This window comes from Scyliorhinus canicula, chromosome 10 (assembly GCF_902713615.1).
Source record: "Scyliorhinus canicula chromosome 10, sScyCan1.1, whole genome shotgun sequence".
In the NCBI taxonomy this organism is placed as follows: Eukaryota; Metazoa; Chordata; class Chondrichthyes; order Carcharhiniformes; family Scyliorhinidae; genus Scyliorhinus; species Scyliorhinus canicula.
Window position 1 is genome coordinate 123,087,412 of NC_052155.1, and position 27,049 is coordinate 123,114,460.

The following is a 27,049-nucleotide window of genomic DNA, read 5'->3' on the forward strand; positions in this document are numbered from 1 at the left end:
CTAATATACTCATCCAGACAGAAAAGGCACTTGTCATAAGTTAGAAAAAAAATGCAATCTCTGACAAAATTTCCCCTCCTTGTTGTGAATGAACATTGGGTATTGGGGCCCTAATATCCATTGTTACAAGATCAGCAGTTGGGGCATTTGTTAACCTTGGTCTCCAAGAACACAGCCACTCTCAGGCCCTTTCAACATCCTACAAAAACAATATTTTAAGGAATTATTTTTCCAGACTGCTCAGTGACCACCTTTTCCTCCTGTTCCAGCAACAAGTCTTCATCGCCTGTCTGGCACAAGCTGGCAGCAGAAGCAGGGGAGCTCACCTCCAATCAGGTAGTTATCTCCCACAAGAGCAAAAGTCCCACCCAGAGAGAGAGAGAGATATTCTTCTACTAGGAAACCCAAGGTAATATTTGGACAGAATTTTACCCACATGATAGAACATGCAAAATTCTCTGTTGTGGGTCAGTGGCTGTAATATAGAATTTGTTCTGTTTTGGAAACCCGCATTTGAATTCAAAGAGCTGTATGTTCTCACTGACCATCAAATATTAATTTATGTATGCAAACTAATTTGTATCAACCCTGTCATTGGTAATGAAAATACTCCTCAGAGCCAGGGGAAAAGAAAGGGAGAGTTTACTTCTATAGAAATAAAAGAATGCAATTTCTTCCTGTAGGGCCAAAAGATGTTTGTTAATGAAAAACAAAGAGAATCATAAACTGCTCCTTTGTCTACCTTCTTGTAAACTTGCTGTTACAGCGACATCGAACTCACCAGCATTACAATTAAACCTGAAGACCTACCATTAAATAATATGTCTATAAACATTAAAACGGCGCATAATTATACATCACTTACAGAAATCATTCTCAAAAAAGATGCACAAACATGGAATTATACTTAATTGCACTTGTAGTTTATTATTTATCTTGTTTAGTAAAGTCAGGACAAACCATCACACAGTAACCGAACACTGCACCTTGCTATTACTTTCCAAAAATTAACAGCTTCAGCATTGAAAAATACTTTAGCATCTAACACTCGCTGAAACAAAGCTGGAAATCTGATTTGTCATCGCTCCATTCAGCAACATAAAATATCACTGAAAAAATTAATATTTACATTACTTCGGACAGTTTTTAATAACTCAATAAACCAGTGTATTGATCTTATCAAGTTGACCTTTTTGTTATCTTTCTTTTTTTTGTTGGGTTTAAGGCAGATGATGTTGACTTTGTAGCTAGTCATGTACAGTACAGCTGTACACGTGAAATAAATAGATGTAGGATGCCACTGGTGATTTTAAAAATCTGAAACATTTGAAGGGTAGTAAGTTAATATTTTTTCAGACAATATTTAACCAAACAAGTAAGCAAGACTTGGAAAATTAAACCCCCTGGCCTCAGGCTGTGCTCGATGCCACACACACATACACACACATGCCTCTTAGTAATGGGAGGCCTTACCCTGGTTAAATGCAACCGGCCTCATTTAAACATACCACTGTTATTCATTTTTGGAACAAAGAATAAGAACGTAACTCACTTAAAACAAATAAATTTAATCCAATTTTATATTAGACCTCTTTTTTTTAAATTGAATAACTTTATACTCAAAGCTTCAAGGAAACTGATAACATGATGTCTGAAATGATCTCTAGAACCTTGAAACAAACTAGCATACTGCTTGTTTAGACTAATCTCATTACTAAAATGAACTGCTAGAACGTTTTGTTTGAATGTAGACTACTTCAGGAATGAAAAGGTCAGAATGCACACATAAGAATATATTGAATATTATTTATAATATTATGAGCTAAAGAGGCTATCTGTGTAGCCAGATTCACAGGATTTCAGATTGATAAGCAGTTTTACACTATCTGCCTGCAGTGAACTGAAGTATATCCTTAACATTCCATGGCAATTATGCTGGTAATAGCTCAGCTCAGCTGAGTTTAAACTAAGAATTCAATATTTCTGTCATTTTCAGAAATGAACATCCTGTAGAAGAGTCTTTAGAAAGCGCCGATCTCTGTCCCCCAGGCTCTGTAGGCCTTGCCAATGCTGCTTGTCGGAGTCTGGGCGGATGAACTAAAAGTACTGGGAGAAATCAAGGGGAAAGTGCTAAAGGACAGAGGGAATGCAGACAAGGATGACATTGAGAACAAAGGTGGGGACAGTTTGGTGGAGGAGGTGACCACTGGGATGACTGGACCAACACTGCAATTAGGAGCCACTCTAAGTGGAGAGGTATCTGCGTGCGAGGATGTGCTGATCCTGTTCTGATGGTGAGGCTCCGTTGAGGCAGTATTACTATTGTTATTATGGGCAGCCTGTGGCAGTAGGAGCTGGTGCAAATGATGATGTGGGTGCTGACTGAAGCCAGTGCCCCAGGCAAGGTGTCCAATGCTAGGGGGAGCAGTGCTTGCAGCTTCCCTCTGAGATGCATAGTTATTGAGGTGAGAGACCAAACGCACACGGAGAGGATCAGAGTTCTCCAGGCCTTCAATTATACTCAAATACCGAGCCACTTCAGCCAAACATTCTCGAAATCCCAGGCTGCGGTAGTCCATAGCTAGCGCCTGAGCATCAAAATAACCTATAACATCAGATAAAATTATTTTAGAAGTCACAAACACTATAGCAATGGCACAGTCACTTAAGCAGATCTTTAAAGTTTTATAAAAATGGCATTCATACAAAAGGAATCATCTTGAAAAGAGTATACAACAATAACAACTTGCATTTATGTAGTGCCTTTAATGTAGTGCAATGTTCACAGGACAGTGATTGCCGAAAAAAGTGGCACCCAACCAAAAAAAGGAGAGACTGAAATGGCTTCAAACAGAAAGTTTTTAACAGAACCTTAAAGGATTGGTGGAGAGATAGTTTCATCAAAACACTCTTGCTCTATCTGTGTGAGATGTATTTATCTTTGGCTAATTAAATAAAATTAAACTTAAAACATTCCTCTGTTCTTTCTTATTTTCTTAATTCAAAATACCTCATAATTGTACTCCATGGAAGTGCCTGGCCATATTTGATTAAAGGTTTACACAACAGCCCAAACTATACAGTGGTGGAAAAACAACTGAGGAATATTTGACAAATGATTGTGCTTAAATAAGGTTTAGGGAGTTGTAGTTGTGGAGAGTTCTGCACCGCTGAGATATCATGCCAGAACAAACTTAGGAGAATTAACTGTTTACTTCAATTTCAAATAAAAGCCCAAACTAATAATTGGGGAGTCCTATGCTCTTCAAGCATTTCCAAACTTTAAAAATATATATATACATTAACCTCTGGCATTTCTAACAGACCTTTCCTAGAAATACCAACAAATTGTTACCTTTGCCACCGGCCGCATGCAGCATCTTCAAGTGATCAACGGTCATTTGCAAAATTTCAGCCTTTTCTAGTTTGGCGGATCCCTGTCAACAGGAACAAGAAGCTACAATTAAGGATCTATGTGAAACCGACTTTTCCCAATCAATGTGCTTGCTGCACGACACAATCTGTGTTTATAGTACAGTCATTTTTTAAAGATTTATTTTCAATTGATTGTGGAAAATGTATAAATTGTTTTTAAAAGAAGCGGGTGGATTTTTATTAACGTTCATGTTACTTGTTAATCGAGGACGAAACTTATTTCGCATACTTGTTTCTCATAAGCGCTCGGGACCAGTCTTCGCAGTTCTGACAAGCTGTTGTTAATACGATCCCGGCGGCGTTTCTCTATGATCTGTTTGAAACAAAATAGATTTATTTCTTTTTTAAAAAGAATACGCCGGACAAAACGCGGTTCGCTCTGATTACGAACAACAAAAGCGGGACTGTGTGAAACCTACCCCTCGCCTCCTTTTCCTGGCCAGGACTTGAGAGGATGTACTCGGGGACATGGAGCCAGTGGCTGTGCTGGAGTTCCTGAAATCCAATCCAAGAAACACGGGATCAGCATTCAAGCACAGACAGCTCTGTAGCAAGTTTTTTTGTTACTTAAATCGGAAATTTTACAAACTTTTTTTTAAAGCAATAACTGAATATCATCAATCGCAACGTGCAGGAATGAATGTGCAGCAGAGCTTGTGTGGTTATTTTTAATGCAATGGTACGAGTTGCAATAGTTAAAATGTTCATCAAATCTATGCAATCTCCAGATTTCAGAGTAACCTGTACTAAATATTAGACATTACCCATTTTCATCGGCGCTTTCTTTCTCCACTTCGATCGTTTCGTCCAGTTCACTGTCCGACGAGCTGTAATCGTGAGCTCTCTTCATGCTCGCTTCAATTGTTCCCGTGTGTGCTGTAACATTAATGAAGCTGCCAGCAGATACTGTCCGCTCGGCTGCCTGCACTGCACTGACTTTGCTTTCCCACGGTATTGCACTTACCAACTGCACCCAGTGACCTGTCAAAGCCCCGCCAGCCGCGCCGATTGACAGCTCGCGCGGCCCATTTGCCGAGCGCCCGCGCTGTGGGAGGGGGGGAGGCTGCCCAGCATCTGATTGACAGCTCGCTTTGTCCAATCAGAAAGCCGAGAGTCGGGATCGCTGCGTCCCCATTGGCCTCAACTCGCGTCCGACCCCGCCGTCCGTCGGCGCGGCGGCCAATCGGGTGGCCTTGCCCTCCCCTCCCCTCCCCCACCCCAGGGCCGGCCCAAACGTCAAGCACGCGCAGGTCGTGGGAAAGTCCTGGCGGCGGTCGGGCGTTCGACTGAAAGTAGCAATTCGCTCGGGCGACTGTGGGTCTGCGGCGGACCGTGTGAACAGTAACATTAGCCGCTCAGAGCCACGCCAGCTAATTCCTGCCCCATTTATACTGCTTCCAGAGAGCGAGAGCGCCGCCCCTCTCCATTCTCTCTCCATTTATTATCCTCTTTCCACAGACTGAGGTCAGTCACACCACAACAGACTCATGTTGTATACAAGCAGCCGCACTGCAGAGAGAGAGAAAAACACCAAACCCACCGCTCTCGCCCCTTCCAGGTCTATTTATGTAAAGGACACACAATGGGAATGGTGCAGTACAACACTTTATTGCATACGTGAAGGACTGATTAAAATTGGCAGATGCGATATATCAAAACCGCGCAACTTGAAACCTTGCCTCACCGGAAAAAACAGGTGCTAAAGCCTCAGCAAGAGAGGAATTATTTTATTAATAATAATAATCACTTATTGTCACAAGTAGGCTTCAATGAAGTTACTGTGAAAAGCCTCTAGTTGCCACATTCCAGGGCCTGTTCAGGGAGGCTGGTACAGGAATTAAATCCACGCTGCTGGCCTTGTTCTACATCACAAGCCTGCTATTTACACCAGTGTGCTAAACCAGCCCCAAGTATTTCTGGGGCTACCTTCATTTATTTGGTGTAAATCCACGCGTGCCAAAGGTGGTTAAGAAATGTAATGATTTCAAATTGAAGTACAAAACTAAAATGCAGCGGATGCTGGAAATCCAAAATAATAAAATACAAAAATGCTGGAAATACTCAGCAGGCCAGGCAGCATCTGTGGAGAGAGATGGAGTTAACGTTTCAGGTCGCTGACTTTCATCAAACAACTACTTGAGTCAAAGTTCAAAATCTGCATTTGGCAAAAGGAGCTGTCCGTGGCACATCAAATACGTTCGGGATTATTAAAACACAGACACAACCTGTCAGAACACTGTGGTGAATTATAAACACTAATAATCCACACTGTATTGTACAACATGTGTTGAGCCTGTACCTTGTATCAGATCATGTGTAGTTGCGCGGCTCTACCCATAGGGGGAGATGAGGAGCTTGTACTGGGCTCCACCCTTGGTTCCGCCCATGGCTCCGCCCATGGCTCCTCCCCCTAACCAGAAGTATAAAGGTTGCTGTTGTGAGCCTGCCTGCCAGTTCATCAAGAGTTCGGCTTGTCACAGGCAAGCTCTGTTGTAAGACGATTAAAACCACTGTTCGCTTCTAACCACGTGTCGCGTGAATTGATGGTCTCATCAATTTAATCGTCTTAAGAAACAGTAAGGAATGACCATGGAATCAGCCCTCAAACCTGATCGACTGGAACTCGACCCACAGGATGCAGAGGCGAAAGAAATTTAGGGGCAGCAGGGTAGCATGGTGGTTAGCATAAATGCTTCACAGCTCCAGGGTCCCAGGTTTGATTCCCGGCTGGGTCACTGTCTGTGTGGAGTCTGCACGTCCTCCCCCTGTGTGCGTGGGTTTCCTCCGGGTGCTCCGGTTTCCTCCCACAGTCCAAAGATGTGCGGGTTAGGTGGATTGGCCATGCTAAATTGCCCGTAGTGTCCTAATAAAAGTAAGGTTAAGGGGGGGGTTGTTGGGTTACGGGTATAGGGTTGATATGTGGGTTTGAGTAGGGTGATCATGGCTCGGCACAACATTGAGGGCCGAAGGGCCTGTTCTGTGCTGTACTGTTCTATGTTCTATGTTCTAAATCTTTTCACACTGGCTCCGATGTTTTAAGGCCTACCTGGCTGAAGCAAGCACTGAAGAAACTCTGGAGGAGCAGAAACTCAGTCTACTGCACGCAAGGGTGAGCCATCGTATATCTACTCAACTTAATTGTACCGGCTCATATACAGAGGCCCTGGCCCTGCTCGACAGAATGTACGTGAGGCCCGTCAATGAGTCCTACGCGCGCCACATTTTTACTACTCGCTGCCAGCAGATACTTAAAAACCTTATCCCGGGATTGTAATTACCAAGCTGTAAATGCAGCAGAACATAGGGAACTCGCTGTCCGCGATGTATTTGTTGCAGGCCTCAGATCCAATTACGTGCGCCAGCCGTTGCTTGAGAAGGGGGCCCAAAACTTAGAAGACACTGTAGAACTCGCCACTACTTTGGAGGTCTCGTTCCGCAGCCTCGCCTCATTCCCCGCGGACTCCGCGACACCGTCTCATTCCCCGCGGACTCCGCGACACCGTCATGGGCCCCCGACCAGCGACTACCCCAGGCCTGCGCCGCGCGGCCACCCAGCCACTAAGTTACTCCAGCCTGCCACTTTTGTGGCCAGCCCCAGCACCTGCGGCAGGACTGCCCGGCCCGCAACGCAACCTGCAGCAGCTGCGGTCGCAAAGGACACTATGCCAGAGTATGTCTGGCGAAGAAAGCTCCAGCCTCAAACCCTCCCGCTGCCCAGAGCACTCGGTCCCTGAATTCGCAGGCCCGCAGGCCCCGTAACGCCGCGGCCTGTACTCTGACTCCGCCCCCACCCACCACGTGCGACCCATGGGGGCCACCATCTTGGCAAACCCCCACCACGCGGCCGGCCACGTGCGACTCATGGGGGCCGCCATCTTGGACGCCATCTTCCTCGCCGCCCACCACGTGCGATCCACGGGGACGGCCATCTTGGGCTCCATCCTCTCCAAACTCGGTAACACATATCGAAGACTGCGACCTCAGTGGGCATTCATCACGGGGCCACTCCAGCACAGCTGATCGAGCCGCCGACTACCCACAACTCAGCACGGTCACGTTGGACTAGTCGCGTCCGAAGCACCTCCGCAACTCCATGATGACCGTTGAAATCAACGGGTACAGTACACCGTGCCTCTTTGACTCCGGGAGCACCGAGAGCTTCGTGCACCCAGATCTGGTACGACGCTATTCGCTCCCTGTTTTTCCTGCACGGCAAACTATCTCCCTCGCTTCGGGCTCCCACTCTGTTCACCTCCAAGGGCGCACCGTTCGGACCCTAACGATCCAAGGCGCTAGCTGCTCTAATTTTCAACTATGCGTCCTGCCCGAACTCTGCGCCCCACTCTTACTGGGACTTGACTTCCAGTGTAACCTCAAAAGTCTCACCCTCAGCTTCGGCAGGCCCCTACCCCCACTCACCAGCTGCACCCTAGCCATGCTGCGAATCTCCCCCCCCCCCTCCACTCTTTGCCAATCTCACTCCGGACTGCAAACCCGTAGCCACTCGCAGCAGGCGGTACAGCCTGCAGGACAGTGTGTTTATCAGAACCGAGGTCCGGAGGCTCCTACGTGAGGGGATCATAGAGGCCAGTAACAGCTCCTGGAGAGCTCAGGTGGTGGTCGTCAAGACCGGGGAAAAGTTCCACATGGTCGTGGACTATAGTCAGACCATTAATCGAATTACGCTCCTCGATGCGTACCTACTCCCCAGGATTGCAGACATGGTGAATCAGATTGCCCAGTATCGTATTATCTCCACGGTGGATCTGAAGTCTGCATACCACCAGCTCCCAATCTGCCTGGAGGACCGCCACTACACGGCGTTCGAGGCCGATGGCCGTCTCTTCCATTTCCTCCGGGTTCCCTTTGGCATCACGAACGGGGTCTCGGTGTTCCAACGAATGGTGGACCAGTACAGGCTGCGGGCCACGTTTCCGTACTTGGATAACGTCACCATCTGCGGCTATGACCAGCAGGACCACGATGCCAACCTCCATCGATTTCTCCAGACGGCCCAGAAACTCAACCTCACTTACAACATGGAGAAATGCGTTTTCCACACGACCAGGCTAGCCATCCTCGACTATGTCGTGGAAAACTGAGTCCTGGGCCCCGACCCGGACCGTATCTTAGAACTCCCTCTCCCTCATTGTCCTAGAGCCCTCAAACGGTGCCTGGGATTCTTTTCATACTATGCCCAGTGGGTCCCTCAATATGCAGACAAAGCCTGCCCACTATTTAAGGCCACACTTTTCCCCCTGTCGGCTGAGGCTCGCCAGGCCTTCAACTGCATCAAGGAGGACATCGCCAAAGCGGCCATGCGGGCGGTGGATGAATCCGTCCCTTTTCAGGTTGAGAGCGATGCCTCAGAGGTAGCTCTAGCAGCCACACTAAATCAGGCAGGGAGACCAGTCGCATTTTTCTCCCGAACCCTCTCCGCTTCAGAACTTCGACACTCCTCGAAGGAAGCACAAGCCATTGTGGAGGCTGTACGTCACTGGAGGCATTACCTCGCAGGTAGAAGGTTCACCCTCATCACCGACCAAAGATCGGTTGCCTTCATGTTTGACAACTCGCAAAGGGGCAAAATTAAAAATGATAAAATCCTGAGGTGGAGGATCGAACTCTCCACCTACAAATACGTATATACGATACCGGGGAAGCTCAACGAGCCCCCAGATGCCCTGTCTCGCGGCACGTGCGCCAGCACGCAGAGTGACCGCCTGAAAGCCATTCACAATGACCTCTGTCACCCGGCTCGCCCACTACGTCAAGGCCCGAAATCTACCTTTCTCCACTGAGGAGGTAAAAGCGGTCACCAGGGACTGCTCGATCTGTGCAGAGTGCAAACCGCACTTCTGTAGACCAGACAGGGCCCACCTGGTCAAGGCTTCTCGGCCCTTTGAACGCCTCGCTATCGATTTCAAAGGGCCACTCCCCTCGACTAATCGGAATGTGTACTTCTTGAATGTCATCGATGAGTTCTCCCGCTTCCCTTTTGCTATTCCGTGCCCCGATATGACCTCCCACACAGTCATTAGGGCCCTGCATAGTATCTTCACCCTCTTCGGTTTCCCCAGCTACGTACACAGCGACCAGGGTTCATCCTTCATGAGCGACGAGCTGCGTCAGTACCTACTCGACAAGGGCATCGCCTCGAGCAGGACTACCAGCTATAACCCCAGGGGGAACGGGCAGATGGAGAGGGAGAATGCGACGGTCTGGAAGACCGTCCTACTGACCCTCCGGTCCAGGAATCTCCCGGTTTCCCATTGGCAGGAAGTCCTCCCCGACGCGCTCCACGCTATTAGGTCCCTCCTATGTACCGCCACCAACCAGACCCCGCACGAGCGGCTCTTTGTTTTTTCCAGGGGTACTACCACAGGGGCCTCGCTCCCAGTATGGTTGAAGACACCGGGCCCGGTACTCCTCCGGAAGCACGTCAGGGCACACAAAACTGACCCACTCATAGAAAGAGTGCTCCTACTCCACTCAAATCCCCAATATGCCTTCATAGAGTATCCTGATGGCCGTCAGGACACTGTATCCCTCTGGGACCTAGCGCCGGCAGGATCGAATCCCACCACTACCACCGCGCAGGTACCCCTCACACTAGACCCCACCCAACTCATCGTGCCCCACGCCCCCGCACCTACCGGGTCACTACACATGTTCCACGCACCCGCGCCCACAAGCTTCCAGCGCCCCCAGTCGAACCAGACGGGTACGAAGCTCGGACAGAATAACCCCCGGAGTCTGCCATCGTACCTCAACCAACCGTAATCGTCCAGCCACCAGAAGAGGCTGCAACCCCGGTGCTCCGCCGATCACAACGGACACGTGACCACCGGACAGACTCGATTTGTAAGCCATCACCCCCGCCGGACTTGATTTTTTTCACAGTGGGTGAATCTGGTGAATTATAAACACTAATAATCCACACTGTATTGTACAACATGTGTTGAGCCTGTACCTTGTATCAGATCATGTGTAGTTGCGCGGCTCTACCCATAGGGGAGATGAGGAGCTAGTACTGGGCTCCACCCTTGGCTCCTCCCATGGCTCCGCCCATGGCTGCTCCCCCTAACCAGAAGTATAAAGTTTGCTGTTGTGAGCCTGCCTGCCAGTTCATCAAGAGTTCATCTTGTCACAGGCAGGCTCTGTTGTAAGGCGATTAAAACCACTGTTCGCTTCTAACCATGTGTCGCGTGAATTGATGGTCTCATCAAACACCGATGTTGAATTCACATTCCATAGAGTTTTTCTGATCTCACAATCAGGCCTAGAGGAGAGGGTTTTGGCACTTCACTGGAAACAAGGAAGGAAATTGGAGCTGGAACATAGTTTGTTCACACACACAAGGCACTGATTCTGAGCAGCAATGTTCTCCTCATTGATTCTGTGTTGCCTTAGTAGAGAAAATAAAAGATACAAAATGTAGGAAAAATATAAAATGTGTGTAAAAAAGGCATGATAAATAGACAATTTATTTATTAAAATACAGGCACTGCCGGTCTTCAAATAACCTTCTATGTAAACCAAGATAGTAAGTCTTGTCATTATAACAAGATAATCAAAGTCTCGCCAACATTTCCAAGGGTCCCTGGACAGTCATCATGAATGGCTCTGGGCTTGGCTCATCTATGATGTGCTCACAGTCAATTCTTCTTCTTGGGCAGTCCCCCAGCATCGAGGATGACTTGCTTCCACTCTGGGGGAGGTGGGTTCTGCGGTGGCTGCAAGGTCCGACCCTGGATCCCCAGACTCTGCCACAGGTTTGGCAGATGGTGCTTGATGAGGTGGGTGGGACAATCAATACCACCAACAAATAGGCTGGGGCTCCCACATCTGTGCTTCCTGTGGTGATATGCCTATGGGCTATATCGTAGTCGGATGGTGTGCGACCTCCAACCAGCAGTGGGCGGTACATTCAGACCATGCGGTCTCTAGACCAAGGACATGTGACCTATGACTCAGCTATAAAGGGAAACACATCTGGCCATCTTCAGAAGAAGATTAAGAGGGTGATAAGCCGTACATATGAATGGTCAGTGCTAGGTGCAAGTTCCAGAGGAGTCGTTAGCAGACTCTGTATCAGATTGCTATCTTACCATACAGGATCAATAAAAGATTCTGGTTTGGACAAGTCAAAGTGTTTGGTGAGTTCCTTTGTGAAGTACAAAGGAACAAACACAACACTTACCAGCTCATGCTTTTCTACTAATTCACTTTCATAGCAGAAAATAACTGCCGGCAAATGTTCAATTAGATAATCCTAGCTTTACTATCGAGGTTTACACTTGGAGAATGGTGATTTGGGTAAACTACCAGAGGGTTGAACATTCCCCTGCCAGATTCAGGGGGAAAATATTATTTTGTCAATTCTGAAAGAAGTGGCATTGTATCTACTTTGACCATTTCTATTCTGCAATGTACCCCTCCAATGTGGCAAACACTTAGACAACTTCCCACTATGCATCCTAAGAAGAAGTTTTAAAGAATATGAAAAGAATATTGCTTGGATCTCTGTACTCAGTGGGTCCAAGCATGTCTTTTAGGAGAAAAAACATCATTAACATGTGAGCATTGAAATTTAGGTCAAGTGTAAGTATCGCATATCAACAGGTAAAGTTTCCAATGGTACTCATATGCTGGGGGTAGGTCTAGTCTAGCAGCTTCTGGACAAATGTAAGATTATCTGGCATCATCTTATAATGAAGGCAGTTGTGTCATTGTATTAGAATAAGGGACTTTATCAGAAAGTACTAAACATTTTTTTCTTTCATGTCAAACAAAAGCTTAACTGCCAAATAATCAGTAGCCTTTGAAAATAGGAGGATTTCATTTACATAAACTTGTCACTATGCCACATTAAAATGCATGTTTGCTAAATTTGCTGAGTAGAATGAAAAGGGTAGCAATGCATGGAAACACCACCACCTGCAAGTTCCCCCCCAACCTGAGTTGAAACTGTATTGCTGTTATTTCACTGTCGCTGGGTCAAAATTCTGGAACTCCCTAACAGCACTGTGGGCGTACCTAGACCACATGGACTGCAGTGGGTCAAGAAGGTGGCTCATCACTATCTACTCCGGGGCAAGTAAGAATGGGCAACAAATGCTGGGCAAGCCAGTGACACCCACATCCCATGAATGTATTTTTTTTAAGTTCAGCACATTGTCCCCTTGAATCCTTTGCAATATTCTGTTTGATAATCATTGCATCATCAATGGAGAACTATTTCTGAAAAGTCTGCTGTACACCATCTCTGGAAAAATCCACTGATGACATTTCAATAATATTCACAATCTTGCCTTTACTCATGGGGAATAATAGGTTGCTACAAAGGAAGAAATTGCAGGATAAGGAGCATCTGAAAGTTCAAAAGTTGCTACAAGAAGAAATTGCAGGATTAGGAGCAACTGAAAGTTCAAAAGTTCATACAGCTCCCAGAAGATAGTCAGCAAACCCAGACCATTGCTACTGGGCTACCAAGAATCAAGTTAGCAGCTGTGACTTTTCACAAAGCTGAACAACACTGCTTGTTGTACCAATACTACTGCTTAAGTTTTCCAATCAGGTCATCTGTTTGCCAGATTTAGATGGCAGCTTAGTTTCTACAAATTGTTTGCCGTTAACTCTCCTTTTGCTTGTCCAGTAGCTTCAACTATGCTTCTTTAACTTCTCATTTGTTTGCCTAACTGCATGTGTAACCAGTAATCTTTAGAAAACTGTTTTAATTTATGAATCAATAGAACAGTTTTATTCAACCATAATTCGTATATTGCCCACTGCACATCTTAAACAGCACACTACCATATGGATGATGAATTAAGTCTTTTGCAAAAAAAAATCATTTTGCAAAGTTCCTCTCTTGGCATGGAACCTCAGAAGACATTCCAAGGGTCAAAAATTGTCTTTCATCAAGGGAGGTGGTAATTACATGGTGATAAAAAACCGTGTGGGAGGAAGAGGGACAGAAATAAGTAACAAAAATAGATTCCAGTGGTTTCTGCAATATTGTCATTCTACTAAAGTTTGGATATAGAATTGGCATGTAACAGGAGTACTGTATTAGGATTATCAGGAGATGCGCTTATTTTAAGCTGAGAATTTTGTCATTGGAATACTTTTATCTCTGGTTAAAGCTTTTCTATATAGTAACGATCAAATTTCAGTATGTTAGTATTTGCTGACAAATATTACTCCCCTCTCCCATAAATGCCACTGACAAGTGTCTTGCTACTTGCCCAGACCGGCCTCTCCCCTCAGTAATATGGACTGATTGGGGCCTTTTCCAATCACCGTCGCTCCATAGGGTCCTGCCACCAGTGCAAGGGATCATCAGATCTACATACTGTAAGCAGGAATTCCGAGTCACAGAAGAATTCTTCTTAACATTCTGCAGCAGCTGGGCTAATTTCAAGTAGCATTGATGGCAAAGGGAAGGGGAAAATGCATTGGATAGCAATGAATGAGTAAAGGAAGGAGGAAGGGATGACAATGAAAAGAAGTCAAAGGGGAGAATGGGTGATTATGAAGGGGAAAAGAAAGTGCAAAAAGGAGGACAATAAAAAAGAGTGAGAAGGAGGAAACGAAAGGGACAGGGAAAGGTGTTACAACCAGTGCTTCTTGGTGGGGAGGAAAGAAACAGTCAGCGCTGCTCCAGCATCTTTTATTTAGAACATAGAACATAGAACAGTACAGCACAGAACAGGCCCTTCGGCCCTCGATGTTGTGCCGAGCAATGATCACCCTACTTAAACCCACGTAACCTGTATACCCGTAACCCAACAATCCCCCCATTAACCTTACACTATGGGCAATTTAGCATGGCCAATCCACCTAACCCGCACATCTTTGGACTGTGGGAGGAAACCGGAGCACCCGGAGGAAACCCACGCACACACAGGGAGGACGTGCAGACTCCACACAGACAGTGACCCAGCCGGGAATCGAACCTGGGACCCTGGCGCTGTGAAGCATTGATGCTAACCACCATGCTACCGTGAGGCCCCTAAAGCAGACTTAAACTCAATGCAGCCTGTGTTCAACATCAAGTGACTTATATTTGAAAAATGCTGTATAGCTGCTCATCCAATCACAGGCTGGTTCCTCCCTGCATTCAAAATGTATATAAAATGAATTTGCATCCAATGCAGCGAGAAACCAGCCTCTGATTGTATGAGAAGCAAAGAGTGGGAAGGTAAGTTTTGAAAGGCGCAGGCGAGACAGCTGGGCAGCCGGGCCAGGGCGAGGCAGCCAGGGCAGCGGGGCCCACCAGCATGTGAGTGACTGGAGACTGGTGGGTGAAGAGATGGGGGAGAGAGAGTGTGAGAGGGGGTGGCAGTGAGTGTGTGTGAGGGGTGGTGGGGAGAATGTGTGAGGGGGTGGTGGAGAGAATGTGTGAGGGGGTGGCGGAGAGAGTGTGTGAGGAGGTGGGGAAAGGGAGAGGGTGAAGATATGGGGGAGAATGAGAGTGAGGGGGTGGGTGAAAGTGAGTGTGAGGAGGTGGGGAGAGTGTGAAGGGGAGGTAGAGAGAGAGTGTGGTGGGGGAGCAAGGGTAAGTGGGGGGTAGGGGGGAGAGTGATTCAGATTAATTCCTTCGCTGTGAGGCCCTGATGATGTGAAATGCAGCACAGTGCTTTTATTCCCTGCTGACAGCTTTACATGGTATTTACAGCACAGTAACAGGCCATTTGGCTAACCACATCAATGTCGGTGTTTATGTTCCACACAAGCCCCATAGAATCATAGAATCCCTGCAATTCGGAAGGAGACCATTCGACCCATCAAGTCTGCACTAACCCTCTGAAAGAGTACCCCACCCAAGCTCACTCCCCCTCCCTATCCCAGTAACTCCTTAACCTAACCTACACATCCGTTTTGGACATTAAGGGGAAATTTAGCATAGCCATCCTCCTAATCTCCACATCTTTGGGCTGTGGAGGAAACCGGATCGCCCAGAGGGAATCCACGAAGACATGCGGAGAATGTACAAACTCCACAGAGACAGTTACCCAAAGCCAGAATCGAACCCGGTTCCCTGGCACTGTGAGCAAGCAGTCCTTGCCACCGTGCCACTTCCCACTCTCCTCAATCACACTATCAGGGTAACCTTCAGCTTCTTTCTTCCTCATCCGTTTATCAAGTTCCTTGAAAGTATCAATATCATAATTGTACAATGGTTACAGAAGGAGGCCATTCAGCACAAGGGCTGAATTTACCCATAATCTGGCAGTGTGTCAGGGGCAGACTGAAACTGGCATGTTGGCACAGTGGTTAGCACTGCACCTCACAACACCAGGGACACGGGTTCAATTCTGACCTTATTTGACTGTCTGTGTGGAATTTGCACTTTCTCCCTGTGTGTGTGGATTTCCTCCGGGTGCTCCAGTTTCCTCCCACAATCCAAGGATGTGCAATTTAGGTGGATTGGCCATGATAAATTGCCCCTTAGTGTTAGGTGGGGTTACTGGGTTACGCGGATAGGGTGGGGGAGTGGGCTTAGGTCGGGTGTTCATTCAGAGAGTCAGTGCAGGCTTGATAGGCCGAATGGCCTCCTTCTGCACTGTAGGGATTCCATGGTTCTATCTCTCCAGATGCACAGCCAAGTTTTTACTCCAGATTTTCTGGCACTCTGTAATCTAACCATTGCCTCTTGACATTCAATGACATTAGCATTGCTGAATCCTCCACTATCAACGTCAACACTGGAAGCTGCAGATGAGCTCAAAGAAGAATTTCACTCCAACTTCAAACAATCGTTGGCCTAAGACCCAGTGGGCAACAAACTGATCCAAATTTGTGACTTCATTGCCAGAGTTGAGAAGGACACAGACTTCTGGGAAGGTGTAATTGGCAGAGAGACGTTAGGGAAAACCCTGCTCCTGACAAATTACCTCGAACATGACCTCGTCATAACTAACACGTTGTGTCATCAGAGAGACAAGACCTCATAGCAATACCCTCGCTCCAAGCAATGGCACTTTCTCAACTATGTCATCATTTGAGCGAGGGACCACAAGGACATGCATATCACCCTTGCCATGATAGGAGCCAACAACTTCTGGATGGACCACTGCCCAATCCGTTCTGTGATCAATTTAACCTCGAAGCAACAATGGCAGCAGAAACGATGCCGCAGGAAAATCAATGCTGAGGCACACAAAGACTCTGATAAAACAGCTCGATTCAACCAGTGCCTCATTGCCAACCTGATAACTCCCGGTGACCAGGGACACAGAGTGTCCATTGCACCTTGTCTGCCCTCAACGTCTCCATAATCAGCATCTGCAAAGGGACGCTTGGTACGCGACCAGGAAATACCAAGACTGGTTCCAGCTGAATAAAGAGAGATCCAGGAGCCGATAAGCCACAAGCATAAGATATTTCTGAACCTGAAATAACAACCCAAATCGAGAGTAAGAAAGCAGTTCTACAAATGGCTGATGGCTGAGTGAACTAAAGAACAGATGGTGGGTGGAGAAAGCTCATGAGATACAGCAGTCGACAACCATGGCATGTGTGGTTTCTTTAGTGCAGTCAAAGCCACCTATGGCCCAAGCATCCAAGGCCTACCCCATTGCTGGCCAAGAATGGAGAGGTGCTCATCAAAGCAGAGAAGCGGGACAGGCTATATTATCCACATGCCTGACATGAGACTCCCAAAACAAGTGCTCTACTCGGAGCATCGACACAGCAAGCAAGCTCTAGGAGGGCAGAGGAAACGCTTCAAGGACACCCTTAAAACCTCCTTGAAAAAGTGAAACATCCCCCACCAACTTCTGGGAATCTCTGGCCCAAGGCCGTGCAAAGTGGAGGAAAGCATCCAGGAAGGAGCTGAACATCTCGAATTTCATCGTTGGGAGCAAGCTGAAGCCAAGTGTCGACAGCGAAAGGAGCGCATGGCATCCCGAGGCGCCCACCCACCCACTCCTCCAAACACTGTCTGCCCCAGCTGCTACTGAGACGGTAGGTTGCATATCAGATTCCTCATCAGCTGAAAACTCGTGTTTAATGCGGGTGCAAGACATCCTTGACTCCCAGGGACATCTACGAAGAGAAGATCAACACCTTGTGGGTTACCATTGACCGGAAACAGAAATAGATCAACCATGTAAATACTGTGGCTACAAGAGCAGGCCAGACGCTAGAAATTCTATGGTAAGTAATTCACCTCTTCACCCTCCTCAAAGCCTGTCCATCACCCCAAGGAACAAGTCAAGAGTGTGATGGACTACTCTCCACTTGTCTGGATGAGTGCAACTCCCAATAACACTCAAGAAGCTCAACACCATCCAGGACAACACAGTCTCGCTTGACTGACACCCATCCACCACCTTCAACATCCAATCCTTCCACCACTGACACACAGTAGCAGCAGCATGTACCATCTACATGATGCAATGCAAGAATTCACCAAGGTGCATACGACAGCACCTTCCAAACCAGTGACCTCTACCACCTATAAGAACAAGAGAAACAGATGAATGGGAATATCGCCACCTGCAAGTTCCCCTCCAAGTTACACACCATTCTGACTTGGAACGATATCGCCATTCCTTCACTTTTAGATAAGTCAAAATCCTGGAACTCCCTGCCTAATAGCACTGTGGGTGTACCTACACCACATAGACTGCAGCGGTTTAAGAAGGCAGCTCACCACCATCTTATCAAGGGAAATTAGGGATAGGCAATAAGTGCCGGCACAGCCAGAAAAGTCCAGATCCTGTGAATTTTTTTTAAAAAAAGGTTAACAAGGTTCTGAACTTTTCAGTAAATGAAAATCGGAGTCTGGTAAAGAAGATCAGTGCAGTGCAGGCACAGGAAGCCACATGAGAATATGATGTGGTGTTAAAGCAGACTGGGCTCAACATGTGTACTAAATATTCCTGGATACAGGGTGTTCAGGAAAGATAAGGTAGGAGAGAAAGTATGAAGGGTGGTAGTATTGATTAAGGAGAATACTATATCGCCAGAGAGTGAGGAAGTTCCCGACAAGCCAAGGACAGAATATGTTTCGTGAGAACTAAGAAACCACTACTGGGAGTATTCTATCAATAACCGACTAGTGGGAAAGATAAAGAGGAAGGGGCAATTAAATTACAGACAACTGCAAAATCTGTAGAGTTATAATAATGAGGGACTTTAATTATTCTAATATGGAATGGGGTGGTAATAAAGTACAGAGAAGGGAAGACGTTTCTGATGTGTATTCCAGAGAATTTTCTAGCTCTGTATGTTTCTGATTCAGTGAGGATGGAGGCATTGCTGGATCTTGTTCTTGGAATATGGCAGGCTAAGTGGATCAAGTGTTAGTAGGGAATATTTAGGGGACAGTGATCACAGTACCAGAAGCTTTAGGTCAGCTAAGAGAAAGGACGGAGAAATCCAAAGTAAAAATAATTAATTGGGGGGGAGCACCAATTTCAGTGAGATGAGAATTGACTTGGCCCAGGTAAATTAGAATCAAAGACTGACAGGCAAAACTGTAACATAACCACTGACCACAAAAAAGAGTGAATGTTTAAGGTGCTGAATGCGATGCCAACCAAGGAGGCAGCTCTGCGCAAGATGGTGCAGAGTTTCTGGAGTGCTGTTGGAGCTGCATTCATAAAAGCAAGTGGAGGGCATTCCGTCACATTTCTGATTTGTGCCTTGCAGGTGGGCTTTGGGGAGTCAGGAGGTAAATTACTCATCACAGAATTCCTAGCCTCTGACCTGCTTGTGCAGCTACAGTGTTTATAAGGCTGGTCCAGCTAAGTTTCTGGTTAATGGTAACCCTCAGAATGTTGATGGTGGCCTTTCCCGCGCTGGAGCGGGGCCAGGGAGGAGTGGCAAGGGGGGGAGGCCCCCCCCCCCCGAGCCGGGGGGAGTCGGAGTGTGGCAGGAGCGGCCGGGTCAGCGTGAACCAGCTGACTTACGGGAGTACAATGGAGGGTACATCGCGGCTAGGAGGGGTCCTAGCCTGGGGGGGGGAGGGGGGTTAGGGAGGGACACCGGGTTGCTGCTGAAAAGACCAGAAACGAGAAGTGGAGGACTGGAGAGGTGGGGGGAGGGGGACATCGCCATGGGGAGCGGGTCAGAAGGGGAGGGTCGACCCGGGGCGAGCAGGGAACAGGACATGGCTAATCGGCAGGGGAGGGGGGCGGGTCGTCCCGCGACCCGGCTGATCACTTGGAACGTGAGGGGGTTGAATGGGCCGGTCAAGAGATCAAGGGTATTCTCACACCTGAAGGGACTGAAGGCTGATGTAGCAATGTTACAGGAGACCCATTTGAAGGTAGTGGACCAGGTTCGCCTGAGAAGGGGGTGGGTGGGACAGGTGTTCCACTCTGGATTGGACGCAAAGAACCGGGGGGTGGCGATTCTGGTGGGAAAGAGGGTGTCGTTCGTGGCGGAGGAGGTGGTGGCGGATAAGGAGGGTAGGTATGTGATGGTGAAGGGTAAGCTGCAGGGGGAGAAAGTGGTGATGGTCAACGTATATGCCCCGAACTGGGATGACGCGGGTTTTATGAGGCGCCTATTGGGCCTCATTCCGGGACTGGAGGCAGGGGGCTTGATCATGGGGGGGGACTTTAACACAGTGCTGGACCCCGGGCTAGACAGATCGAGCTCAAGGACCAATAGGAGGCCGGCAGCGGCAGAAGTGCTGAGGGGGTACATGGAGCAGATGGGAGGAGTAGACCCATGGAGGTTTGGTAGGCCGAGGGCGAGGGAGTATTCCTTTTTCTCCCACGTCCATAGAGTGTACTCCAGAATCGATTTCTTCGTGTTGAGCAGGGGGCTGATCCCGAGGGTACGGGAAGCTGAGTACTCGGCCATTGCGATCTCTGATCATGCACCACATTGGGTGGATGTGGAAATGGGGGAGGCGCGGGACCAGCGCCCGCTGTGGCGGCTGGATGTGGGGCTGTTAGCGGACGACGAGGTGTGTAAAAGGGTCCGGAAGAGCATTGAGAGCTATCTGGACTTGAATGACACGGGTGAGGTGCAGGTGGGGATGGTCTGGGAGGCCCTGAAGGCAGTGATCAGGGGAGAGCTGATCTCCATAAGGGCGCACAGAGAAAGAAAGGAGAGGCAGGAGAGGGAGAGGCTGGTGGGGGAGCTATTGGAAGTGGATAGGAGATATGCGGAGGCACCAGAGGAGGGGCTGCTGGGAGAACGGCGCAGCCTGCAGGTCAAGTTCGACCTGCTGACCACCAGGAAGGCAGAGACGCAGTGGAGAAGGGCACAGGGCGCGGTTTATGAGTATGGGGAAAAGGCGAGCAGGATGCTGGCACACCAGCTTCGCAAACGAGATGCGGCTAGGGAGATTGGGGGAGTGAAGGAGAGGGGCGGGAAGGTAGTGCAGAAGGGGCAAGAAGTGAACGGGGTCTTCAGGGATTTTTACAAGGAGTTGTATCGGTCTGAGCCGCCGACGAGGAGAGGGGGAATGGAGGACTTCCTAAACAAATTGAGGTTCCCAAGGGTCCAGGAGGGGCTGGTAGAAGGGCTGGGGGCGCCAATAGGGCTAGAGGAGCTAGTCAAGGGAATAGGTCAGATGCAGGCGGGGAAGGCGCCGGGGCCAGATGGGTTCCCGGTGGAATTCTATAAGAAAAATGTGGACTTGGTGGGACCGGTACTGGTACGAGCCTTTAATGAGGCGCGAGAGGGGGGGGTTCTGCCCCCGACAATGTCGCAGGCTCTGATCTCCCTGATATTGAAGCGGGATAAAGACCCCGTGCAGTGCGGGTCCTACAGGCCTATCTCGCTTCTGAACGTGGATGCCAAGTTGCTGGCAAAGATCCTGGCAGCTAGAATAGAGGATTGTGTGCCAGGGGTAATCCATGAGGACCAGACGGGGTTCGTGAAGGGGCGGCAGCTCAACACGAACGTGCGGAGATTGCTGAATGTAATTATGATGCCGGCAGTGGAGGGGGAGGCTGAGATAGTGGTAGCGCTGGACGCGGAGAAGGCATTCGATAGGGTGGAGTGGGAGTACCTGTGGGAGACGTTGGAACGGTTTGGGTTTGGGGAAGGCTTTATTAAGTGGGTGAAGCTGCTCTACTCGGCCCCGACGGCGAGTGTAGTGACAAACGGGAGGAGGTCGGAGTATTTCGGGCTCCACCGAGGGACCAGGCAGGGATGTCCCCTATCCCCCCTACTTTTCGCACTGGCGATTGAACCGTTGGCGATGGCACTGAGGGGTTCAGGGGGGTGGAGAGGACTGACTAGGGGAGGGGAGGAACATCGAGTATCGCTGTATGCGGATGATCTACTGCTGTACGTGGCAGACCCAGAAGGGGGAATGCCGGAGATAATGGAACTATTAGCAGAGTTTGGGGACTTTTCGGGGTACAAACTAAATTTGGGCAAAAGCGAGGTTTTTGTGATACACCCGGGGGAACAGGGAGAGGGTATTGGGAGATTCCCCTTCAAGCGAGCAGGAAAGAGCTTTAGGTACTTAGGGGTGCAGGTGGCAAGGAACTGGGGGACCCTCCACAAGTTGAACTTTTCCAGGCTGGTGGAACAGATGGAGGAGGAATTTAAGAGGTGGGACATGGTACCGTTGTCGCTGGCGGGGAGGGTGCAGTCAATCAAAATGACGGTCCTCCCAAGGTTCTTGTTTTTATTTCAGTGCTTGCCCATCTTCCTCCCTAGGGCCTTCTTCAAAAAGGTGACGAGTAGCATCATGAGCTACGTGTGGGCGCATGGCACCCCAAGGGTGAGGAGGGTCTTTTTGGAGCGGAGTAGGGACAGTGGAGGGCTGGCACTACCCAATCTTTCGGGGTACTACTGGGCGGCAAATGTGTCAATGGTGCGCAAGTGGATGATGGAAGGGGAGGGGGCAGCTTGGAAACGAATGGAGAGGGCGTCCTGTGGCAACACAAGCCTGGGGGCCCTAGTAACGGCACCATGGCCGCTCCCCCCCACGAGGTACACCACGAGCCCGGTGGTGGCGGCCACCCTCAAGATATGGGGGCAGTGGAGGCGACATAGGGGGGAAATGGGAGGTCTGTTGGCGGCGCCAATAAGAGGGAACCATAGATTCATCCCGGGGAACATCGACGGGGGATTTCAGAGCTGGTACAGGGTGGGCATACGGCAGCTGAAGGACCTGTTTATAGAGGGGAGGTTTGCGAGCCTGGGAGGGCTGGAGGAGAAGTTTGAGCTCCCCCCGGGAAACATGTTCAGATATTTACAAGTGAAGGCATTTGCTAGACGGCAGGTGGAGGGGTTCCCCCTGCTCCCCAGTAAGGGGGCGAGTGATAGGGTGCTCTCGGGGGTCTGGGTCGGAGGGGGGAAGATATCAGACATCTACAAGATAATGCAGGAGGCGGAAGAAGCATCAGGGGAGGAGCTGAAAGCCAAGTGGGAAGGGGAGCTGGGAGAGCAGATAGAAGACGGGACGTGGGCGGATGCACTGGAGAAGGTCAATTCTTCCTCCTCGTGTGCGAGGCTGAGCCTCATTCAATTTAAGGTGCTGCATAGAGCTCACATGACGGGGACAAGGATGAGCCGGTTCTTTGGGGGTGAGGACAGGTGTGTCAGATGTCTGGGAAGCCCAGCGAACCATGTGCATATGTTCTGGGCATGTCCGGTGCTGGAAGGGTTCTGGAAGGGGGTGGCAAGGACGGTGTCGAAGGTGGTGGGGTCCAGGGTCAAACCAGGATGGGGGCTTGCGATCTTTGGGGTCGGGGTAGAACCGGGGGTACAGGAGGCTAGGGAGGCCGGAATACTGGCCTTTGCATCCCTAGTGGCTCGACGAAGGATATTAATTCAATGGAAGGACGCGAGGCCTCCAAGCGTTGAAACTTGGATTAACGATATGGCTAGCTATATTCAGCTAGAAAGGATCAAATTTGCCCTGAGAGGGTCGGTACAGGGATTCTCCAGGCGGTGGCAACCTTTCCTTGACTTTTTAGATCAGAGATAGACGTTCGGGGTCGTGGCAGCAGCAACCCGGGGGGGGGGGGGGGGGGGAGGGGGGGGAGGGAGGGAGGGGGGGAGGGGGGGGGCAGCAAGGGTCGTGGGGGGACATGCACGACTGTAACGCGGGCAAGTCTGCTCGCTGCTCATGTCTGAAACTGTAGGCTGCCTTGTTTGTTAAGGTTGCCTGGGGGGGGGGGGGGGGGGGGGGGGGAGGACTGGTGCGCGCGAGAGGGCGGGCGAGGGAGGGACATTTGCCTAGAGGGATTGTGTTGTAAATAATTTAAAAATTAGTAGGGGTAAATGTTTGTATGGAAAAACTCTTTCAATAAAAATTATTTAAAAAAAAAAAATGTTGATGGTGGGAATGCCAATTGAAGGTCAAGGTGAAATGATTAGATTACCTTGTCGGAGATGGTCATCGTCTAGAACTTGTGTGGCGTGAATTACTACTTATCAGCTGAATATTGCCCAAGTCTTACAGCATGCAGGCAGTACAGTATCTGAAGAGTTGTGACTAGTACTGAATATTGCGTAATGATCAGCAAACATCTCCACTTCTGACCTTCTTGATGAAGAAGCTAAAGATGGTTGGGCCTGGGACATTACCCTGAGGAACTCCTGCAGTGATGGCCTGGAACTAAGGTGATTGGCCTCCAACAACCATAACCATCTTCCTTTGTGCTCGGTATGACTTCAACCAGTGGAGAGTTTTCCATTTGGTTCCCATTGAGCTGAATTTTACTAAGGCTTCTTGGGCAAATTTCAAAAAGTACTCATGATGTGAACCTTGAAAGTATTGTGAACTGTGAGAAGGATAATGATAGACTTCAAGAGGGCAGAGACAGGCTGATAGCATGTGCAAACACATGACAGAAGAAATTTAATGTACAGAGTGGGAACTGATATGTTTTGCTTGGAAGAATGAAGAGAAACAACATATGATAAAGGAAACAATTCTAATCAGGGACAAGGGCAGAGCAGAGCGACCTGGGGGACATATGTACCCAAGTAATTGAAGAACAGGGAGAGAAAATATTTAATAAGACAAATGAAATCCTGAGCAGCTGGTGCTAGTTAAATTACATTTAATGAATACATTTGGAATTAAAAGTTAGTTGAAGTGATGGTGACCATGAATCGACCAGATTGCTTTAAAATCCATTTGATTCACTAATGGCTTTGAGAGAAGGAGATTTGCTGTTCTTGCCAGATTCACAGTAATGTGGTATTGTGCTTTGCCCTTGAATGTCTTCTCTTAGGGATGGGCAACAAATATTGGAGTTGCCTATGCTGTTCACATCCCATGAAAGAATAAAAATAGATACAGGGTTCTGGCATAGAGCACCAAAGCAAGGACGTTATGGTGAACGTTTAGAAAACATGGTTTTAGTTGTAGCTGGAATATTGTGTCCAGGAAGCATGTGAAGGGATGGAGTGAATATGGAAAAGATTTACAAGAATGGCTCCAAGGATTCGGGACTTCATTTTAAAATGTATTTATTAATGTATGTGGGTGTCGCTGGTTAGGCCAGCAATTATTCCCCATCTCTAGTTCCCTTCAGAAGGTGGTGGTGAGTTGCCTGGTTAGATTGGGGAAGCTGGGACTGTTCTCCTCACAGAAGAAAAGGATGAGAGGAGATTTGATCTAGTTGTTCAAAGCTATATGGGATCTGGAGATGGGAGATAAAGAGAAATTGGTCCCATTGGTGGAAGGATCTAGAAACAAAGAACAACAACTGGTGAATGGCAAAAGAACCAAAAGGTGACATTAGATAAAACATTTTCATGCTGCGAGTAGTTAGGATCCGGAAAGCAGTGCTGGAGGGTATGACGGAGGCCGTTTCAATCGTCGCTTTTAAGAAGGAAATTAGATCGTGACCTGAAGAGAAACAATTGCAAAAAAAGACAGGTGAGCAAGACCAGCTATGTTGTTCTTGCAGATAGCTAGTGTCAAAATGAAAGGCCTTCTGTACTGTAACCATCCTATGATTCTAAATGCCATTATATTCTTTTCATCTTTCATAGGATGTAGGCATTGATGACAAGACCAGTATTTGTTGCACATTCCTAACTACCATTGTCCAAGTGGCTTACTCGGCTGTTTCACAGGGCTGCTTAGAGTCAACCACTTTGCTATGGGTCTGGAGTCACATGTAGGTCAAACTGGGTGAGGATGGCAGAATTCTTTCCCTAAAGGACATTAGTGAACCAGATGTGTTTTTAGGACAAGCAATGATAGTTTCATGGTCATCATTACTTTTTTTTAATAAATGTTTTTATTCAGTTTTCATATTTTATATTGAACAAATTACAAATTGTTAGAAGAGAGAAAAAAAAAACAAACACGCAAAAATTAACATACATATTTACAGGTAAGCATCTTCGTAGTAGTAACTGCGCCCCCCCCCCCCCCCCCCCCCCTCAACATGTTTATTTAGTTTGGTTTTGGGCCTTAGCTAGCCATCGAACCCCCGTACCGAACCTGTAGCCGCCCCCCCTCCCGCTACCTTCCCCCGACTATTCTTCCTCTTGTACATTGGCCACAAATAGGTCCCGGAACAGTTGCATGAATGGCTCCCACGTTCTGTGGAAGCCGTCGTCCGACCCTCGGATGGCAAATTTGATTTTCTCCATTTGGAGAGATTCCGAGAGGTCGGACAGCCAGTCCGCAGCTCTGGGCGGTGCTGCTGACCGCCAGCCAAACAGGATTCTACGGCGGGCGATCAGGGAGGCAAAGGCAAGGGCGTCCGCCCTCCTCCCCAGGAATAGATCTGGCTGTTCTGAAACCCCGAAGACCGCCACTATCGGGCATGGCTCCACCCTCACTCCCACCACTTTGGACATAACCTCGAAGAAGGCTGTCCAGTACTCCACGAGTCTGGGGCAAGACCAGAACATGTGGGCGTGGTTGGCCGGGCCTCTTTGGCACCGTTCACATCTGTCTTCCACCTCCGGGAAGAACCTACTCATACGGGTTCTTGTTAAGTGGGCTCTATGTACCACTTTTAGTTGCGTCAGGCTGAGCCTTGCGCACGTGGAGGTGGAGTTGACCCTATGCAGTGCTTCGCTCCAGAGTCCCCACCCTATCTCCATCCCCAGGTCGTCCTCCCATTTCCTTCTTGTTGCGTCCAGTACGGTGTCGTCCCTATCTACCAGTCGGTCATACATGTCACTACAGTTCCCTTTCTCTAGGATACTTGCGTCCAGTAGGTCTTCCAGTAGTGTCTGTCGTGGCGGTTGTGGGTACGTCCTTGTCTCCTTTCGTAGGAAGTTTTTGAGCTGCAGGTACCGTAGCTCGTTCCCCCTAGCTAGCTGAAATTTCTCTGTCAGTTCGTCCAGTGTTGCGATCCTGTCGTCCGTGTATAGGTCCCTGACTGTCAGTGTCCCCCCGTCCTGCCTCCACCTTTTGAAGGTGGCGTCAGTCAGTGCTGGTGTGAACCTATGGTTGTTGCAGATGGGAGCCCTGTTCGACATTTTGGTCAGGCCAAGTTGCTGCCGCAGTTGGTTCCAGGATTGGAGGGTGGCTGTCACCACTGGGCTGCTGGAGTGTTTTTTGGGTGGGGATGGGAGTGCTGCCGTGGCGAGGGCCCGGAGGGAGGTTCCCATGCAGGAGGCCTCCTCCGCACGCACCCACTCAGCTTCTGGCTCCTGGATCCATCCCCTTACTCGCTCGGCTGTTGCTGCCCAGTGGTAGAAT

The 27,049-nt window shown here is 48.7% G+C and overlaps 1 protein-coding gene across 1 annotated transcript; it reads right to left on the minus strand.

Moving 5' to 3' along the window:
• Positions 1-901: 901 nt before the first annotated feature.
• On the minus strand, positions 902-4,647 carry hey1 (hes-related family bHLH transcription factor with YRPW motif 1). The gene is made up of 5 exons (XM_038809672.1): positions 4,200-4,647; positions 3,855-3,930; positions 3,665-3,748; positions 3,356-3,437; positions 902-2,605 (listed from the first exon to the last, which is right to left on the minus strand). The coding sequence occupies exons 1-5, from the start codon at positions 4,283-4,285 to the stop codon at positions 2,022-2,024; spliced, it is 912 nt and encodes a 303-aa protein (XP_038665600.1). The 5' UTR covers positions 4,286-4,647; the 3' UTR covers positions 902-2,021.
• Between the last annotated feature and the right edge of the window lie 22,402 nt (positions 4,648-27,049).

Bases quoted from the DNA above. Each gene is read 5' to 3' on its own strand.
- hey1 (XM_038809672.1), bottom strand. From the start codon at position 4,285: ATGAAGAGAGCTCACGATTACAGCTCGTCGGACAGTGAACTGGACGAA. The intron at 3,749-3,854 runs GTAGGTTTCACA...TGTTTCAAACAG, and splicing joins CCAGGAAAAGGAGGCGAGGG to ATCATAGAGAAACGCCGCCG. The intron at 3,438-3,664 runs GTATGCGAAATA...TCCTGTTGACAG, and splicing joins CGAGCGCTTATGAGAAACAA to GGATCCGCCAAACTAGAAAA.